The 20,912-nt window shown below is 37.9% G+C and overlaps 2 protein-coding genes across 2 annotated transcripts in view; one reads left to right on the top strand and one right to left on the bottom strand.

The window, feature by feature from the left end:
- Positions 1–10,481: 10,481 nt before the first annotated feature.
- LOC149908300 (uncharacterized) lies at positions 10,482–13,882 on the top strand. Its single transcript, XM_090102192.1, has one exon. The coding sequence runs from the start codon at positions 10,497–10,499 to the stop codon at positions 13,584–13,586; it is 3,090 nt and encodes a 1,029-aa protein (XP_089958318.1). The 5' UTR covers positions 10,482–10,496; the 3' UTR covers positions 13,587–13,882.
- Positions 13,883–19,261: 5,379 nt separating this feature from the next.
- Positions 19,262–20,912, bottom strand: part of LOC149908299 (diacylglycerol kinase theta) — a 33,974-nt gene continuing 32,323 nt past the window's right edge. Inside the window, exon 18 of the mRNA XM_090101718.1 lies at positions 19,262–19,348. Within this exon, the coding sequence (XP_089957844.1) occupies positions 19,289–19,348 (60 nt within the window). The 3' untranslated portion in view covers positions 19,262–19,288. The remainder of the gene's footprint in view (positions 19,349–20,912) is intronic.

The raw sequence follows: 20,912 nt of genomic DNA, 5'->3' as shown, positions 1-20,912 counted from the left end.
CTCTACATAAAAACCATCCTCGTACTTCAAGGAATATAATAAAAAAAGAATGATCGAAATCGGTTCAGCCGTTCTCGAGTTATGCGCTTACCAACACATTTTGCGATTCATTTTTATATATAAGAAGACTAGCGGTCCGCCCCGGCTTCGCCCGTGGTACATAATATTTACGTTTTCTCTACATAAAAACCATCCTCGTACTTCAAGGAATATAATAAAAAAAGAATGATCGAAATCGGTTCAGCCGTTCTCGAGTTATGCGCTTACCAACACATTTTGCGATTCATTTTTATATATAAGATAAGATTATGTGAAAATAACCAGGAAGGTGAAAAACATATTTACGAAAACATAGTAACATAATATGGCTGTCGCTACAATAATTATATTTCAATTTTATCTTTTTATACCTAGTAGAACTGGCCGACGAATAAAAAAAATCGTATTAGAATAAATACAATAAATTACGGAACAAAAAAAGGATTGTAACTGAATTAGGTATGTTTGTTTCTGGGCGCACCGTTTTCGACGACGCGACGCGCGACGTAAGCGTATAGGTATAGGTACCTACTTTGCTAAAACAAACTAATAAAATTGTGTGTCTGTCTGAAAATTCGGAAAAGCATATTTTGCAAGTTTGTAATTACTTTGATAGTTTACCGATTTATAATAATTGTAATTGTAATTGTATAATATATAATTTGCAATGTGGTGAAATTTCATAAAAATCACGGGCCAATTTTTTGTTTTGAATCCCACCGAAAATATAATTGCGTTATTAGAATAATTAATTACTATACCTACCCACGATCAATTATTACAATATAGTCTCAAATGCATACTAGAGAAATATTGCAATTTGATTCAATTAAAATGCATAGCATACAAAAATAAATTCACAACACAAGAAATTCCGCGCGCAAATCATAGCGCGTGTCAATGAAATCAAGAATGTTTTATATCAAGCCGACGCGGACGACGACGCGACGCCGAACAAAAGTACCTACGACGGACGACCACGCTTCGAGTTGCCAAACAACATCACTACATAGTATAAAGCAAAGTCGCATTCCCTGTCCCTATGTCCCTATGTCCCTTTGTACGCTTAAATCTTTGAAACTACGCAACGGATTTTGATGCGGTTTTTTTTAATAGATAGAGTGATTCAAGAGGAAGGTTTATATGTATAATAAGATCCATTAAGTAGTGGAGAAGTACTGTTATTTTTGAGGTTTCTAATGTGATGTCGTAAAAAATTACATTTATTCCGCTTACATTGCAAACGCAGGCTGAACCCTACGAGTTTTATCAAAATAATGTACTAAGTATTATACACATTGAAAAGGTCTACAGAAAAGTCCGCGATGGTATATGTCTATCTCTTATGGATAACCCACAATAACTTTTTTTTGTCATTTACTTTTTACGACAAATAATGGCTAATTTTCGAAGCGATTTTAACCAATACAGCATTAATCCTTAACCAATTAAATACCATGGATACATTGTTCATTTAATATAGATCTATATGGCCCTTTACACCGTATGATTTAAGTGAATATTTTCGAAGATATTACAGATTTAAAAATTGCAGGACGTAGCGTTTGCGGCCGCCCGGCTATGTATTTTATACCCGTGCGATGCCGGAGGCCGGAGCGGGCCGCTATATTTTTATACCTATACAACGTTCACAATTTTTCTGTAGTGTATTTAGTATCAGCATTGCACCCGTGCGAAGCCGGGGCGGGTCGCTAGTGAGTAATAAATTGTTTACAAAAAAAACAAGTTTTCCATTTTTCTGTATGAGTAGACAGAACTTCAAAACGCCACCTGCTACGGTTTATATTATGAACGATTGTTATAAAAATAAAAGTTATATTTGTTGGTGTAAACTATTTTATTGATCAATAATTTTGGAATTTAAAATTGTCAACATTGATTACAATAAAACGCAGTTTTATTTTATTACACTATTGTTTTTTTTATCAAAACATGTATTTGAAGTACCATATAATATTATGCTGATCCAAGCATTTTCACTCAAAACTTATATCACTAATGATTTGTAAAAGTAAATTATTTCAATATACATTTCATAACCAACATGTAAGAATAATTATTATTATTCCTACCTACAACAACAAACCTAAAACACTATTTGTTCGCGACAATATAAAAACGTATGTAAAAGTTATTACTTTAAGTTTCATTTATATAGAGTGTTTATTTCGTTTCATAATAGTTTAACTGTGTTATAAGTTCATTTGTTTTACATAACAAGTTTAATCGTTTATAATGTATGTGTAATGTTCTTTTTCATGTATTTAGTTGCGTTAACCTGTATAGAATGTTTTAAGACTGATTTAAATGTGTTATGTTCGTAATTTGTAATAGTATATAAGGGAGAATAGCGTGTGATACATAATAGATAGTAAAAATAGTGTTCGTATAATTCTTATAGTTTATAGATTGTTTGACAAATAAAGTTTATGATTATTGGTGTTGTTATTTTAGCATAAGTAAATAGTATTATAATGTAATAGATATAAGTAAATAATATAATGTAATAGATATAAGAAATTATGAGAAATAAATGAGTACTACGCGAGAGTTTTCCTACCGCACGCATTAACACCTGTAATCGACACATAAATATAACCGCTTTTCGCGCCAAAAGCACGCACGCTCGCATAACTCAGACCACAAAGTACACTCTGCGGTAGAAGACTCGTCGTATAGTAATAAGCAGCATTTGGTCTTTCTCTTCACCAACCCCAGCACAATTATAGGGTGGAAGCCTCCACCGATGTGAGTCTTACAGTCCCTCACATTTTGGTCCATCGATTCCGGATTGTGAAGAAAGAAGAATAGAAAAATAGAAAAAATGCCGCTTACAAGACAGAAGAGCAAGGAAGAAAATAGCGAAGCCGGCGGCCGTGCTGCTCCTACAGAACCCACTACAGAAAATGCAAGCACGACCACCGACACCTCGACGAATGAAGAGTCAACCACCGCATCAGAAACAACAAAAACTGCAAGTTCGCGACGTCGTCAAGATCATAGTACAGAAGAAACCTCCAGCGAGGACGAAACCTACACAGAAGAAAGAAAATCGAAGAAACAAAGATTGGCGAAAGCCAAAAGAGCAGCGCTACGCTTAAAACTCAAATTAATTAAAGAACAAATCAGCGCCATCGAAGCCGAAGATAGTGAAGAAGAAAACCGCAGCGTCATATCGAACGAGCCGCGCCAGAAGGTCGGCCAATGGCTACACACATCGCAGCCACACTTGCTAGCCATTACGCAAGAACCACAGCAAGAAATACCTACGGTCACGTCGCCCCCCCCCGCCGCAGCAACCGACGTGAACATTACGAAAACTGAAAAAAGCAACGCGTCAACAGAGAAGAACTCGTCGAACATCAACATATCAGAGCTCGCGGCGGCCATCACAATCGCCGCGAGAAGCGGCCCTGCAACAACACCGAGGTACATCACCGATCTACCACAGTATACGGGGTCACATCAAGAATGGCTCTCATTCAAAGCAGCGTACAACGAATCTGCACCGGCGTTTACGAAAATAGAAAATACAGCACGCCTTCGCAGAAGTCTTAAAGGGCGAGCAAAAGAAGCAGTCGAGAGTCTCCTCATATACGGCGGGAATCCAGAAGAAATTATGAAGACATTAGAATCAAGATTCGGCCGACCAGACTCAATAGCGTTAGCCGAAATAGATCGGCTACGATCGTTGCCACGCCCAGCCGACACGCCGAGAGATATCTGCGTATTCGCGAGCCGCGTCGCCAACATCACGGCGACACTGAAAGCTCTCAATCGCATACATTATTTGTATAATCCAGAAGCTACGAAGATCACAATAGAAAAATTACCACCAGTAATGAAGTATCGATGGTACGATTTTTCATCGGAGCACGAGACAGAAGAGGCCGACCTACTGAAGCTATCTCGCTTCCTCGAGAGGGAGGCAGAACGATGCGGCCCTTACGCTCAACCTGAAAGCAACATAGAAAATATAGAAAATAGAAGAAAAACTCAGAGAACGTTCAACACGGTCAGCAAGCCACCATCGAAGTGTCCAGTCTGCGAGGAAGAGGGACACAACATATCACAGTGCGAAAAATTCAAGAAAAACGACGTGTCTACGAGATGGGACATAGCTAAATCACAACGGCTATGTTTCCGCTGCCTTCGTTATAGAACAAAGAATCACAATTGCCCCAAGAGAAGATGCAATGAAAATAACTGTGAAAGATCGCATCACAGACTGCTTCACTTCATCCACGCCGAGAAAGAGACAGAAAATCAACAAGAAACGGTCGCATCAACATGGACAAAGAGCGGTACGCGAGCGTATTTGAAGATGCTGCCCGTATGTGTATCCGGACCGGCGGGAGATGTCAACACGTACGCGCTCCTCGACGACGGCTCAACCGTCACACTCATAGACAACGACATAGCGAAGAGGACAGGCGTCACCGGCACTTTCGATCCATTACACATAGAAGCGATCGCCAATACAAAGATAGAAGCAACGAAGTCACGCCGTATCACTCTCACCATTCACGGCGCAACTAAAAATCACAAGATGACTGCGAGAACAATAGAACACCTACAACTGTCGCCGCAAACAATAACAGATGAAGACGTCCGCGGCTGCAAGCATCTTGGCGATTTAGAAAACAGTTTGAAATATTACAACGCGAAGCCCAGAATACTCATCGGTCAAGACAACTGGCACCTGCTCATAGCGTCCGAAGTGCGAAAGGGACAACGACATCAGCCCGTCGCATCCCGCACGCCGTTGGGATGGGTATTACACGGCGCGCACACTCGTTCACTAGGACAACGAGTTAATTTCGTAAACCACATTGTACTGTGCTTACAGTACGTATATATGTAGAATTGCACTGGCTCACCACTACACTCAATAGTGCGGGAACACGTCCATTCCAGTCCGGCATCGGCCGTCGACTGACTAATGACAGCTATAAGCTGTCCCCACCACTGGTGTACGTGAGACAATGTATATATCTATTTCATAGATACACTACATCCCTTCCTTTTTCAAAATTAATTAATTTTCGCTCCAAATAATCACATAATGAAAAATTATAGAATTATACAGTTATCAAGTTATTAAACAATAATTCCCAATAGAACTTTGAAACCTAAGTTAATGAAGAACTCTTAAAATCAGAACATACTTATCAAACCTACTCGTTTGATACTTGATAAACTCATTCCGTACTAGCTTCCACCCCTGCCCTTCCTTTTCAAAAATTTTTTTTTTTTCTATTTTCAAACGAATATTGTATAGAAGTGTATAACATTATCCAACATTTTATAAACAGCGTCTGTCCTTCAAAATGATTAGACATTTTGTAGTATTCGACAGTTCAACAAAGGAGAATGACCACGGGTGGCATCGGCAAAATTTTAGTTGTGCCACGTATTCGCGATATTGTTAATTCCTATTTGCATTTACAATGATCATATGTATCAATATTAAGTCTAAATAATACCGAATAAATAGAAATAAAAGTAAAAGTTTTTGTTTTGACACATATAATATCTATCTCTCTAGCAAGCATCCTGCGTCATATGTCATAGTATCTATTTGAAATGAATGTTGAATGAATGTGTTCGACGCATTGTTTGACGTTCTTTTGAAATAATGTTTATTACGATATGATTACGATTCACTTTTCACATTTGTCTTGTAAATCAAAATATTACCTATGTAATAAATGTAAAACTTAACGTTCATCGTTACTTTAAACTCGATAAATTATTTTTTTAAAGAAAACTTTAATCGTTTCTAAAAGTACCAACATCAAACTTCAAATTGAGCTATATTTCATCTTGACACAACAAGTTTGATTGCGATACCAAGTGCCATAGTCACTTGGGCAATCTCCTTTAGACAATTATAGAAAATATGACATTGTTATCTAAATTTACAAATTTTGGCTTGCTCAAAAAATAGTACAAAACTTATTATTGAACTTCATGTTTTTACTACCTAACATAAGTTTAAAGTATCTGCATATCTTCAAACTTATTAACTTTATTCTTATTCTTATATTTTTTTTTTTTATCAGCAAATTTGTAAGTGGCCAAGATTCCGTACTGATGAGTGTACTTACACCACCAAATTCAATGCTACATGTTTATATTGATTATTACTCAAACTGCAAATGTCTCAATGTTTAGGATTTGCGTTCTGAATTCTAAAGCTACACAATTACCTACTAAAAACGTGTTCAGTTTCTCCTTTAAAACAATTGACTTTATCTGACGATAATATTATTATGTATTATGTATACGCCAATAACCGTGCTATTTTTGTATTTTTTGTGTAAACAATCTAAATATCTTAATCTTCAACAGACCCAAACATTCTTGAGATCTAAGTACCTTTTGTTTGAATTCTAAATTACCTTAAACAATACAATAAATGAACAACCTTCAAAAACCAATTCAAGATACGTATTCTAACCATAAGATTTACGTTATGTCAGCTGCTTATCTAAACACGTAATTATCTGTTACATTTTATTATGAACTGCGTAAATAAGAAAGTATTAAAATATGCGAGTATTAAGTGTTTCGATTTACCTTCTATTCGATTAAATTAAACCTGCCTCTTTTTCATAGTCAATTAGGCACTGTACATCACGTTATTTCATTAAGTAGATATGCATTAAAGTCAAATGGAAACCACGCCATTAATCAAAAGTTACGAAAAACTTATTAAATCTCTTGATGCAGCTATGTACTTAACGCATTACTTTTCATCTTTATTCAAGTAGTTATAAAGCTGTCTTTGCATAGCATGTCATTTCGATTTGTCAAGGGTAAGATCTGTCGACTAGTGCGTACTAACGTGGGTAGTCAAGAAATCAATTCAAAATAATTCGCAAATGGTTTTTCATTATAATATATGGACAAATGAATGTTTATCGTTTACGTTCAATTCAATGACTTTCGTTGCTAGTGTTAAACTTGCTAACTACAAAACCGTTAAGGTATATTTAAATTCATATTATCATCATTATTTGCGGAATGTAATTACAAAGATATTACCTATATACAAGTTATAAGATTCTTAATCCTTCCACTCGTAGTTGAACGAGAAATTATTTATATTTTAAATTACATTAAACAATATTAGGTAGGTATGTCACTAGTGTTATTTCGATACATAACGAAATTACTCTTATAATATTATTATTGCAAATGCATGTCCAATATGATGTCAATAATTAATAAGTAAGTAAGTGAGTAAGTAATTTATCAACCCTGTTTGCAATATATTTATAGGTAGTTGTTTAAAACTGTCTGGTATTTATGAAGGTAGATTGTAATACTTCTAGAATTTAAACTATTTTTGCAGTATAAACTTTACACGTTGCTAATATAGTTTATTCTGATATTATCTGGTCATAATTTGAGTATTTATTCCTCCTTTTTTTCGTGCAATTAATAATATGAAAGACGTGCTTACGCCACAGGATTTATTTTTTTGAAATATGTATCATGAATTACTGATGTAGATCATCAGTAGGTTCCAAACTACGTGAAATACTAGTAATATCACACGAGATAATAATTATATAACTACGTAAAACGTTGGGTTAAATTTAATGTAATAAGAAATAACTACACACTGGTTTTGTACGTTACAACCTACAACAAAATCTGTTCAGTATTACCATCGCATCATTGTGAAGTTACTACAGTTTGAAAACTTACTTTATTTTCTAATTGCACACTCAATGTGAAATTATATTATCTACTGGCCGTTTTATGTGAATGATTGCAATACAGATTAGTTTGGTACCAGTCACCCAGTTATACGTCACCCTGGATTCCGATGAGCACCGGCTGGATGTGTTGACACGTTGCTCGACGTGGTAGCGGACACCAGGCATGGTGTCGCGGACCCAGATGTGATGTCACGGTACCTAGGATATCGTGTTGCGTATCAACGAATGATACTCGATGCATGACGCTCGAAGCTCGACTCCTGCGGTGCACGACGCGATGACATGGCGTTCGAAGCGGTGGTGAGAGCGGCAGCGCCATCCATGCTGCGCAAAGTGAAGTTGCCGGCCTGCTGGCACTTGTCGACCTCGACAGTCGACACCTTACCATTGGCACCAACCAAAGAGTGACACGTAGAATTACTGTTGGATACATTTTCCCATTGAAAACGTTCGAATGTAAAGTAGCCTCGTCCCGATGGCACACTTCCCATTTAAGGAATGTCAATTTCTCCTATTCAAAGGAAATCCATACCTCCTTTTAAAAGGAAATCGATACCTCCTATTTAAAGGAAGTCCAGACCTTCTATTTAAAGGAAATCAATACCTCCTATTTAAGGGAAGTCACTACCTCCTATTTAAAGGAAGTCCATACCTCCTATTTATAGGGAATCAACACCTCCTATTTATAGGGAATCTATACCTCCTATTTATAGGGAATCAATACCTCCTATTCAAAGGAAGTCCCTACCTCCTATTTAAAGGAAGTCCCTACCTCCTATTTAAAGGAAGTCATCTTTCTTTCTTTCTTTCATACCTCCTATATATAGGGAATCAATACCTCCTATTCAAAGGAAGTCCCTACCTCCTATTTAAAGGAAGTCATCTTTCTTTCTTTCTTTCATACCTCCTATATATAGGGAATCAATACCTCCTATTCAAAGGAAGTCCCTACCTCCTATTTAAAGGAAGTCATCTTTCTTTCTTTCTTTCATACCTCCTATATATAGGGAATCAATACCTCCTATTCAAAGGAAGTCCCTACCTCCTATTTAAAGGAAGTCCATACTACCAATTTAATGGAAGTCCATACTTCCAATTTAATGGAAGTCAATACCTCCAATTTAATGGAAGTCCATCTATTTTCATTTCAAATAGAATATGAAATTCAAACGAGTTTACTCGTCGTCGTCGTTTCAGCCATGGAACGTCCACTGCTGGACGGCCTGCATCCAGTGACTCCCAGCCACTCGAACCAGGTCGTCTGTCCATCTTGTGGGAGGTCGTCCCACGCTTAGCCGCCCAATTTACATGTAATGTCATAATAATATAAAATTATAACCATGGCGGTTGCGAGTCCATAATACTTTGTCACATCTTGGTACCTACAGGTTACTACAGGTTACCACTTGTATTTATATTGTGGCTTTTTATGCATTAAACAAACATGGATATATATTAATTTACCCAATCTATTTAAGTATAGTCTAACGACATTTTAAATATTTATTTCTAATTTCTAATTTAACGAAATTAGTTACAGATAAGTAGCAGTCGTGAAAACGTTAAGACACTTAAATAGTTTGCCACTTGAATAATATAATAAAACTAGGTGTGGCTAACACACAGTATTTTAGTGTATGCATTTTTATAATATTATGTATATATTACTCAAACAAGTATTTCAAATATTTTATTTCATATTTATATTCGCATTTAACGAGTCGCAGTATAAGCGTTGTATGCGTTCTGCGGCTAAAATATTCATTAATGTGCGGGTAGTTCTAAAATGTTTCAATACAGTTTAATTCTGTTTAAATTTAAAATCGTTCGTTCTTATTCCTTGTCTATTTGTTTTTATCAGCATTTATTGTTTAATTTCTAATAAGTGTATTATGAATTCAGTGTGTACATAGTAAGTTTATACTTATTTTTTCTCCTTCTGAGTGGAACAAATAAGCGAAATTAAATAGTGAGTGAGTAATTATTTACCAACAACCTAAACACGGTACTGTTCATTAAATATCTATTATCACAGAAGCCTCTAAACTAGGTTTCCTCAATGTGAGTGTGTGACCATATAATTAACTCAAAATAACAAGAAGTTTAACCTCTCCTGATTACATTATATTATGCTCACAGGATGTCTTGAAAATAAATTACTTAAATTCAATAAATTATATTATATTATATATTATTGAATAATTTATTATTCAAACCAAAATAACTGCGTATTCTAATTACTAGATTAAAATTCGAAAGATTTTATTTTTATTTTGTCGTTCTATTTTAACTTGTGAAGGATTTTGGATAAGATTGAAATTGCATTTGTATTTAATATGAACCAACGGACGTAACGGTTATTCTGTCTTTAACATTTCAAAATGAATTCTGGTATGTTACTACATACCCTCTCCCTTTTTTATTAAATTTCTTAAAACTTTTTATTGCACGCGTACTCTTTATAATATTGTAACACTGACCTTTTACCTCGTCGCCACTTGTACTGTGCTTACAGTACGTATATATGTAGAATTGCACTGGCTCACCACTACACTCAATAGTGCGGGAACACGTCCATTCCAGTCCGGCATCGGCCGTCGACTGACTAATGACAGCTATAAGCTGTCCCCACCACTGGTGTACGTGAGACAATGTATATATCTATTTCATAGATACACTACACACATAACAATAGAAGACAACATGGATGAGCAATTGAAAAGATTCTTCGCCATCGAGTCACTCACAATAGAACAGAAGAGGCCAGCGAACGACCCGGAACAGCGCGCTCTCTCTCAACTCAAAGAGCGTGCGACAGAGACAGAAGATGGTCGTTATCAAATGCCGTTATTGTGGAAACAACGAGATTTCAAGATGCCGAATAACTACAGCAATACACTTCGAAGATTGTACAGCATAGAAAATAAATTAGACAGAGACGGAAGACTGAAAGAAAAGTACAACGAACAGATGAACGCTTTAATAGAAAAGGGATACGCCGAGCCCGCGCCGCCACAAAAAAGCGACAATAGAACGTGGTACCTACCACACTTCCCGGTGCTCAATCCCATGAAGCCGAATAAAGTACGTGTGGTACATGATGCAGCAGCCAGAAGCCAGGGGGTCTCACTCAACGATCACCTCCTCTCGGGACCGGACCTCCTTCAATCTCTCCCGGGGGTCCTGATGCGCTTCAGACAACACAGAATAGCAGTGAGCGCCGACATAAGCGAAATGTTTATGCAAGTGAAAGTGAATATAGAAGATAGAGACGCGCTCCGATACCTGTGGCGAGGCAATCGACGTGACGACCAGCCGCCGGAAGAATACAGGATGACGTCACTAATATTCGGAGCCACGTGTTCGCCAGCCATCGCCATCTACGTAAAGAATACAAACGCCGCAAAATATGAACAAGAATATCCGGAAGCGGCGGCAGCGATCGTGAACAATCACTACGTAGATGATTATCTCCATAGCTACAAAACCACAGAAGAGGCGATCAAGATAGCTAAACAAGTTCGTTATATACATAAACAAGCACATTACGAACTCAGGCAATGGGCGTCGAATTCACAACAAGTTATAGAAGCGCTCTGTGAGAACAACACATCGATGACGACGGTCGACATCAACGACGAGTCAAAAATAGAACGAGTTCTGGGTCTCATGTGGAGACCAGCCGCGGACACACTCACGTTCAACCTCGACATGACAAGATTACCAGTGGGCGCGCTCGACATCGAAAAGCCCACTAAGCGTGAGTTATTGAAAACAGTGATGTCCGTGTTCGATCCACTCGGACTCGCCTCGCCGGTCACCATCAATGCCAAGCGGATACTACAAGAAGTATGGCGCCGCGGAATCGGATGGGATGAACAGCTGCCCGAAGACCTCGCATCGAAGTGGAGAAGCTGGACGCAACACCTGAAAGCGCTGAGTAGCATCAACATACCGCGGTGCTATTCACGATATAGTGAAGCTACGTCATTACAACTGCACGTATTCGTCGACGCCAGCGAGTCCACCTACGCAGCAGCGCTCTACTGGCGAGCTACCACAGCCGACGGTGAAACACACGTGTCACTCATCACCGCTAAAGCACGTGTAGCGCCGCTCAAGGTCACCTCCATACCACGACTCGAGTTGCAAGCAGCTGTGATGGGATGTCGCATGGCGGTCACAGTCATCGAAGAACATGATAGAAAACCGGAGTCCATCACATACTGGACCGACAGCCGCACAGTACTCACATGGTTGCAAACAGGTTCCCGCTCGTACAAACCGTTCGTGGCTCATCGCATCGCCGCAATAGAAGAACACAGCGCGGTCAACGAATGGCGCTGGGTACCTACGAAATTAAATGTAGCAGACGACGCCACACGAGACATACCGCATGACTTCAGCAACACCCATCGATGGTACCAGGGCCCCGAATTCCTCAAGTCGGACCCCTCAACATGGTGCATAGAACAGCCGAAGCTGAAGCATGAAACGGGCGAAGAAAAAATCAACAACATAGTCAGCAGACAACCTATCTGCAACCTATCAGAAGCGCTTCCAGAGCCCGCGCGATTTTCAAAATGGGAACGTTTAATACGAACGACCGCAAGAGTACTTCAATTCATCGATTTATGTCGATCGGCGCGCACAGAAAAAGTCAATTACAAGAAAACAAAAGCCAATCAACGCGCCGACGAAAACTGGAATAAAAAAGTTAAAAAACAACAACACAATAGCAAGCGGACGCAAGTACAAGACAATAGAAAATTTAAAACAATAGCGGCGTCACTCATGAAACAAGCTGAAGAATTAATAGTGCGAGCGAGTCAACATAGTTATTTTTCGAACGAGTTAAGCTGTTTAATGAAGAATGTAGCGCCGCCTATCAACAGTAGAACAAAACAATTATCAATTGTTCTTATCAACGGACTGATAAGAGTGAAAACACGCATAGCAAGGACGCGCGACATCACCGATAGTCAAAAACATCCTCCGATACTCGACGGAAATAGTATAGAAGCAAAGCTGTATATAGAATATATACATAGACAGCTACATCACGCCGGCGTCGAAGCTACAATTAACGAGTGCAGACAACACTATTGGATTATTCGATTACGACCGGCGACGAGGATGATAATACATCGATGTCTTGCGTGCAGACGACGACGAGCTATGCCGACCGCGCCACCGACCGGCGACCATCCCGAGTGTCGACTTGCACATCATCAACGTCCGTTCACATATACGGGAATCGACTATTTCGGCCCGCTAACAGTCACAGTGAATAGATCAACACAGAAGAGGTATGTGGCACTCTTCACGTGCCTCACGACGCGAGCGATACATCTCGAGCTGGCGGGTTCACTCACCACCGAATCAGCAGTCATGGCGCTTCGAAGAATGATAGCGCGCCGCGGCTGCCCTACAGAGATTTGGTCTGACAATGGAACCAACCTGATCGGCAGAACAAACTGGAGAGCAGCACAGAGACTAGCGGACATGTTCTGGACACGCTGGGTACAGGAGTACCTACCTGGACTGCAGAACCGGCGGGAGCCCTACGGCAAAGGCGCAGCGCTACGCGTGGGTGACATAGTGCTAATAGTGGACAACACACTCCCACGCAACACATGGCCGCTCGGAATCATCACAGCTACTTACCCGGGAGCAGACGGCATCGTGAGAACAGTGGACGTCCGCACGAAGGGGAGCATACTCCGGCGACCTGCAAAGAAACTCATCGTGCTACCATCGACAGCAGCAGCAGCCGCTCACGCAGGAGACTGAATTGACTCAGAGTCAATTCACGGCGGGAGAATGTTCGCGACAATATAAAAACGTATGTAAAAGTTATTACTTTAAGTTTCATTTATATAGAGTGTTTATTTCGTTTCATAATAGTTTAACTGTGTTATAAGTTCATTTGTTTTACATAACAAGTTTAATCGTTTATAATGTATGTGTAATGTTCTTTTTCATGTATTTAGTTGCGTTAACCTGTATAGAATGTTTTAAGACTGATTTAAATGTGTTATGTTCGTAATTTGTAATAGTATATAAGGGAGAATAGCGTGTGATACATAATAGATAGTAAAAATAGTGTTCGTATAATTCTTATAGTTTATAGATTGTTTGACAAATAAAGTTTATGATTATTGGTGTTGTTATTTTAGCATAAGTAAATAGTATTATAATGTAATAGATATAAGTAAATAATATAATGTAATAGATATAAGAAATTATGAGAAATAAATGAGTAGGTACTACGCGAGAGTTTTCCTACCGCACGCATTAACACCTGTAATCGACACATAAATATAACCGCTTTTCGCGCCAAAAGCACGCACGCTCGCATAACTCAGACCACAAAGTACACTCTGCGGTAGAAGACTCGTCGTATAGTAATAAGCAGCATTTGGTCTTTCTCTTCACCAACCCCAGCACAATTATAGGGTGGAAGCCTCCACCGATGTGAGTCTTACAGTCCCTCACACTATTTACTATGGGAAAATAACCAGGAAGGTGAAAAACATATTATTATTTACGATTTCGACGCACTCGACTTTTAGTAAAATATAGTAGGTAAACATAATATTATGGTTTTGATTTTTGCTACTAGTATAAGAAAACTGCGTGTTCAAACTACTTGTTTGTCTGTCTGAAAATTCGGAAGTACTTTGGTAGTTTACCGATTTATAATAATATTGTATACCTATATCGTTGTTTAAAAAATATTCAAACACAATAAAATATGATATATGTACTGATTTATCACTGGTTTCAGTGATGAACTGATGAGTCAATTATAGCCACTATACTTTCGTCATACGTGTGTATGATTGATGTGATTTGCAACGTGGTGATATTTCAGAAAAATCACGGGTCAAATTGTCCCACCGAAAATATAACTGCGTTATAAGAATAACTATACCTACGATAAATTATACATAATACAATATAGTCTCAAATGCATACTAGTGAAATATTTTATTTGAATCAATAAAATAAAAAAATAAATAAAAAATAATAATAATACAAAAATAAATTCACAACACAAGAAAATCCGCGCGCAAATCATAGCGCGTGACAATGAAATCAAGAACTTTCGAGCCGACGCGGACGACGAAGGAGCCTAACAAAAGTACCTACAATCATAGGCGGCTCGTGACAAAATTGTATGGCCGTGTTCACTTGAAATAAAACAACGAAAATAGGTACCTACAATAGCGTTAGCAGTACAAAAAAAATGAGCACCACATTATAAATGTCTATTTATACACTAAAAATTATAGAGTATTTCAAAACGAATTCAATTATTATTTAGCAATAATTAGAAAATCCCCGAATTTGCATTAGTGATCGTATTCATAGTGTTTGTCTACACTAATATTATAAAGAGGAAAACTTTGTTTGTTTGTTTGATTGTAAATTGTAATGAATAGGCTCATAAACTACTGGACATTTTACCAATGTTTGCAAGTTTGTGATTACTTTGATAGTTTACCGATTTATAATAATTGTATACTTATATCATTGTTTAAAAATATTCAAACACAATATGATATAGGTACTGATTTATCACTGGTTTCAGTGATGAACTGATGAGTCAATGTTAGCCACAATACTAATCACTTTCGTCATACATGTGTATGAACTATGATTGATGTGATTTGCAATGTGGTGAAATTTCATAAAAATCACGGGCCAATTTTTTGTTTTGAATCCCACCGAAAATACATATATTACTAATTGCGTTATTAGAATAATTAATTACTATACCCACGATCAATTATTACAATTTACAATATAGTCTCAAATGCATACTAGAGAAACATTGCAATTTGAATCAATTAAAATGCATAGCATACAAAAATAAATTCACAACACAAGAAATTCCGCGCGCAAATCATAGCGCGTGTCAATGAAATCAAGAATGTAATTTTATATCAAGCCGACGAGCGACGACGCCGAACTAAAGTACCTACAGTACCATTTACCTTCAGTGTACAATACAGTTTACAGACCTACGACGGACGAACAATAATGAGTAATAAATAAAAAAAAACATAGTTTCTAAGGTCATTAGTTTTATTTTATTTTATTGTTATTTTCTTTGAACGATTGGAAATGAAATTACTCAATTTTTACACAGAACTTTGATTTATTAGAATTATGCTCATTATGCATAAGATAACGAACGCGAATGCACGACATCTAGCGCGTCAATGTCTAAACATCGCCTTTCGTTTAGACATTGACGCGCTAGATCTGTAATAAGTATATAGTCTATGCGCTAGATGTCGTGCTTTATGTCGTGTTTCGCTTGGCAAAAGTCACGCACACTACTGTAGAAGTGTCAAATTTTTCCGGTATTTTACTGTTGTTTTTCTAAGTAAATATTGTAAATTATTGATTAAAAAGGTCGAACGCGCACACATTTCATTATAGAGAAGTGATAAAATGATTAGTTTTAAAGAAATAGTGTCTGTGTTAAGTGTTTAGAGGTAATCAAAAATGTATGGAGGGACGGTCGGAACATCAACCTTAAAATTAATGTTTATAATTATTAGTATCAATTTAATTATAGAAACTGAATTTAAAAAGTTATACTTAAGGTTATAGTCGAATTTAACAATAACAGACAACAGTAGAGGTAACTTTTAGAGTGACAGAGAAATGGGTTGCACCAGCATATTTTCTTGCAATTTAAAGATATCAGAGACTCAAGTCAAATGTCATTTCATTTGACGCCTCTGACAGTTATTTAACGTTAACAATAACTTTAACCGGTGAAACACGAGCGGTTATAGTTAGTGTTAAAATTATGACGTCCAACATAAAATTTTTAAATGGTAACTCATATTTTCCCTAACCGTTACTTTAACATGTTTGTTATTGCTAAAATAACATTTTGCCTCAGACTTGAAGAAATTCCATTGTTGGATAGTATTGTAGGTAGGTGGTTTAGCGGTCTTAGAAATAAAGTGTACCTACAGCGACCATAAAGTTCGTGGGTTCGAATCCTGACTTACGATCGTACTTTTTTCTACTTATTTCTTTTTTTTCGTACAAATAATTCATTCTTATCAAACTTTTGGCATTATGGCTTCTAAGGTGTGGTTCTTGTGTGGTTCTTACTCAGTTTATATACCTACCTTGATGGGCGTTTTGCATAACAAAAGTTGATGTGGAGCTCGTTGACACTCTACAGTGTCCTTAGAGTCTACACTTTACAGCATAATCTATCAATATGTTAAAAAAAGAATGTGGTTTTAGTTACGTATGATGAGTAGGTACTCAAAAGTTTCAAGTTTGGCAGAACGGAAATATTATTTGATTTTGATAGACCGAATTTTCTTGAGTTAATGAAAATCTGAATATGTTGTAATGACGTTAAATAAGTATTTCTAACTACTTAACTATTATTAATCTTGGTTTACTGAACAGACTTTACTTTAGGTTGCAATAAAGTTAAACTAGGTACTGTTTAATTTATATGTGTCGCAGTCATTTGGTTGAATCTACTATTTGATCATTCAATTGAATGACGACATTCAATTGAATGACTAAAGGACAACTCGTCAAGTTGTTGATACAATCTTTCAACGTTTTGACGTTGTTAGTTTGAATAAGGGGATGGGTTAGGTTACGTTCATGTTTTTTTAACTACACAGAAATAGTTGCATTGGCGTCGGCTCGCAACTGTCGTCTAGTGGACTTTTGGAATAAGTAAATTTTGTCGTCATTCAATGAACGCGTTAGTCATTCAACAATATGCCGAGCGTTATATCCGCTGTGTTCAAAGGGTTATGTTACAAATTACAATCCGCTAAATACTTTGACTTTGACGTTAACGCTTGACAAATCGACGTTCAGCTTAGTAATTCAATTGAATGTGGTCATTCAATGAACGCGCTAGTCATTCAATCAAAAAGCAGATTTAATCAGATTGTGGTGACATATGCATTTACTAACTTTCCAACTGCGGCTTTGCCTGCGTTTTCAGAGAAAACCCGTATAGTTCTCGTTCCTGTTGAATTTATGGGATAAAAAGTAGCTTTATGTATTATTCTAGGTCTTCAGCTACATACATACCTAATTTAATTGTAATCGGATCAGCAGGCCGAGACGAACGTCAAAACGCCAAGGAATAGAATACGCTATCGATAGAAATTGACATAAGCGTATGATGTTTTGCCTAAGGATTCGGTCACCCTACCAACGACAAAGACGACCACGAAAAAAATTTTCATCCAGTCGCAATTAAATAAAATTGTGCAAAACACAATTAAAAATGAAATTTAAGAATTTCCTGTCGTATTGGTGTTTTGTAAAAAAATCTTTGAGATCAATGGATAAACAAACAGGTTTTTCATAGAAACGGTGGCTCCTAGAAAAAAATGTATTTAACCTTTTTTATAGATAATTAGATGATCTACAATTTTGGTTCAGGTGATTGTATGATAAACTTACCGTCTCGGCGAAAATCGCAAAAAACCTATTTTTTTTTATTAATTGACCTCGAAATTTTTTATTTCCGAGTACTAGAATGACGGGAGATTTTAATTTTGATTTTGAACAAATTTCGGCAAGATTGTAATTTTGGTCGTGGTCGTCGTCGTCTTTGGTAGTGTGAACGAACCATTACCAAAATCTCATGAGCTTATGTCAATAATAATTAGCGTTAGCAGTTTCTATTCCATGGCGTTAGGTACGTTTGTCTAAAGGCCCAGTAGTATTTGCGTGAAAGAGTAACAAACATCCATATATATAATATACTAACTTTCGAATTTATTATTCTAATTAGTAGGATAAGTAACTAGGTAAGTACATTATTTCTTATTGTAAGGTAATTATTTTTATCTTCATCTATCATATACCTAGATAAATAGCGACATAATATTATGATTTATGATATAGTGGTTTACATTGGGAATCGAACCCAGTATCTATTTATTATGATCTATCATGTTTTATGTGTTAAAATATCCCTCAATTATTTTGAAATTCAACTAACTCATCATATACCCAGGGGGCCCAGGCCGAAAACAAAAACACGAATCCATATTTAAATGTTTATTATACATCCGATCTAGAAATGAAACAACGTCTAATGACTATAAATTTATTTTTCAATTATAAGTTATATATTATTTGCGTATTTACATATCCTCTACGGCTACTCGGGACGCGTCCCGGCGAGCGTCTCGGCGGCCTTGAGCCCGAGGCCGCTAGATGAGGCGCTCGCTGAGCCAGATTCAGGAGTCCGGGGGCTGCGGGGGCGGCGGGGGTTGCGCGGGCGGCGGGGGCGGGGGCTGCGGGGGCCCGGCGGGGGTCGCGGGGGGCGCGGGGGGCGCGGGGCCGGGGGTCGCGGGGGGCGCGGCGCCGGGGGCGGCGGGCAGCGCCGGCTCCGTGCTGCGGCGCCGCATCTTGGCGCGCTTCTTCAGCATGGTGGCCTGCGGGACGCGCGCCGCTGAGCCGGGCCGGCGTCACGGGCCCGCCGCGGGGCCCGCGCCCGACCCGCGCTTCGTCTTCTTTAGCATCGTCGCCTGTCACACACACCCGCTCAGCGATGCGCACGCAGGACTTCGCGACTCTACGCCACGCCTCCGATGCGCAAACGCACTCCACTTTTACTTTGGAAAATTCTTTCTTTTCATTATTCTCTTGTGTAATGAAATTGGTAATCATTGAAGATATCTAAAGTTGAGTTGCGTTTGTACAATCGGAATACCATTTGGAACGAGATGTTTATCTATTTGACTATTTAACCATTGGTTTTAATTTAAAGGTAAGTAGCTTATTTAAAGAGCAAAGTCTTTAAAAATAATTTTAAAATATCTCATCCAATTAGAAGTGTAAAGTTAGACGTAGACGACGCAAAGTCCCGTGCTCGGTAATACAGCCAATCAAAGTCGAGAGTACAGTAATTTTGTAACGTATACCAATGAGCGACGACCGCGTTTTCACTGAGCATACACAAACATCGCACGATCAAAGCGAGTCCTTTGAGCAGCGCCGACACGGGGCTGTGACCAGCGACGTGAATTAAACCACATAATACATTCATCTATTTTTACTGAAACCTGATTAAAATTTTAAGGCTCCACGATCTTGACTCTACTTTGATCACCTTTTTTTCCATTTTTACATTAACAACTCGTATTATGTGCTTTAAATCAAATAAACGATACAAGTTATATTTTTATAATGGGGTGTACTAAAAAGGCCGCGTGTGTCGCGGTGCTCCAAAAATGTCGATGAAATTATGTTACTATAAGCAAATGACTTATCATAATGGGGTCATTTTCACGTTTGGACAAAGATATTAAGACATGGCAAAAATTGCAAGTCCCCTGTGTTACAGTAACATAAACAAATTGGGAAGCATTTCGGCGCTGCCTCGACAGTGAAAACGCGAGCGCAGCGTTGTCTCGTGCAAGCGGTTTGTCTCTGGGTAGAACATTAACCATAGACACAAAACCATCGACAAGCAGACCAATAAACGTTTTAGCACATGTCCGCTCGTGTGAAAAGACAGATTCTGATAAAGTCAGCAGAACTATTTCAGAAAATGCCTCGATTGGTACAAGACAAGCGAGCATGCATCCGGGCGTGGCGTGTGATCAAAAGCAATAGCTTCACCATAAAAAGTACTTCATCGTGCACAAATAAAGTTAAATAGTAGTTTACAAGTTAGTTAGTACTATATAGTCAAAGGTGTATATGGTGAAACTATTTTACGAAGAAAGACAGTGAAGACACAGTATCCTAATTAAGTGATTTTAATCTCTATCTTACACAAGATGAAAAGAAGTGGAAATAAAGACAGTATATTTTTGAGATACATAACTAATATTTAAAGTGTTGATCACGATAAACAGTAAATAAGTTAGTAAATACAAAAGCCCTTGGGCAAAAGGGTTAATAGTTAGTAGTAGGTGGAAGTAGTAAGTAGTTGGAAAATACAAAATGCCTTTACTATGAACATGAAATTCTAACTGTAGTTCCACAAGGAACTCCGAACTAAATGGTCCTACCATAGAAATACAGAAGTCAGAACTAGAATGTTCTAATCCTAGGTAAAAAATCAGAAGTCAGAACTAAAATGGT

This window comes from Colias eurytheme, chromosome 5 (genome assembly GCF_061535395.1).
Source record: "Colias eurytheme isolate Ceu_HAF_F1 chromosome 5, ilColEury1 Martin Lab GWU primary, whole genome shotgun sequence".
NCBI lineage: Eukaryota > Metazoa > Arthropoda > Insecta > Lepidoptera > Pieridae > Colias > Colias eurytheme.
This window is presented reverse-complemented; position numbering and strand designations above follow the sequence as displayed.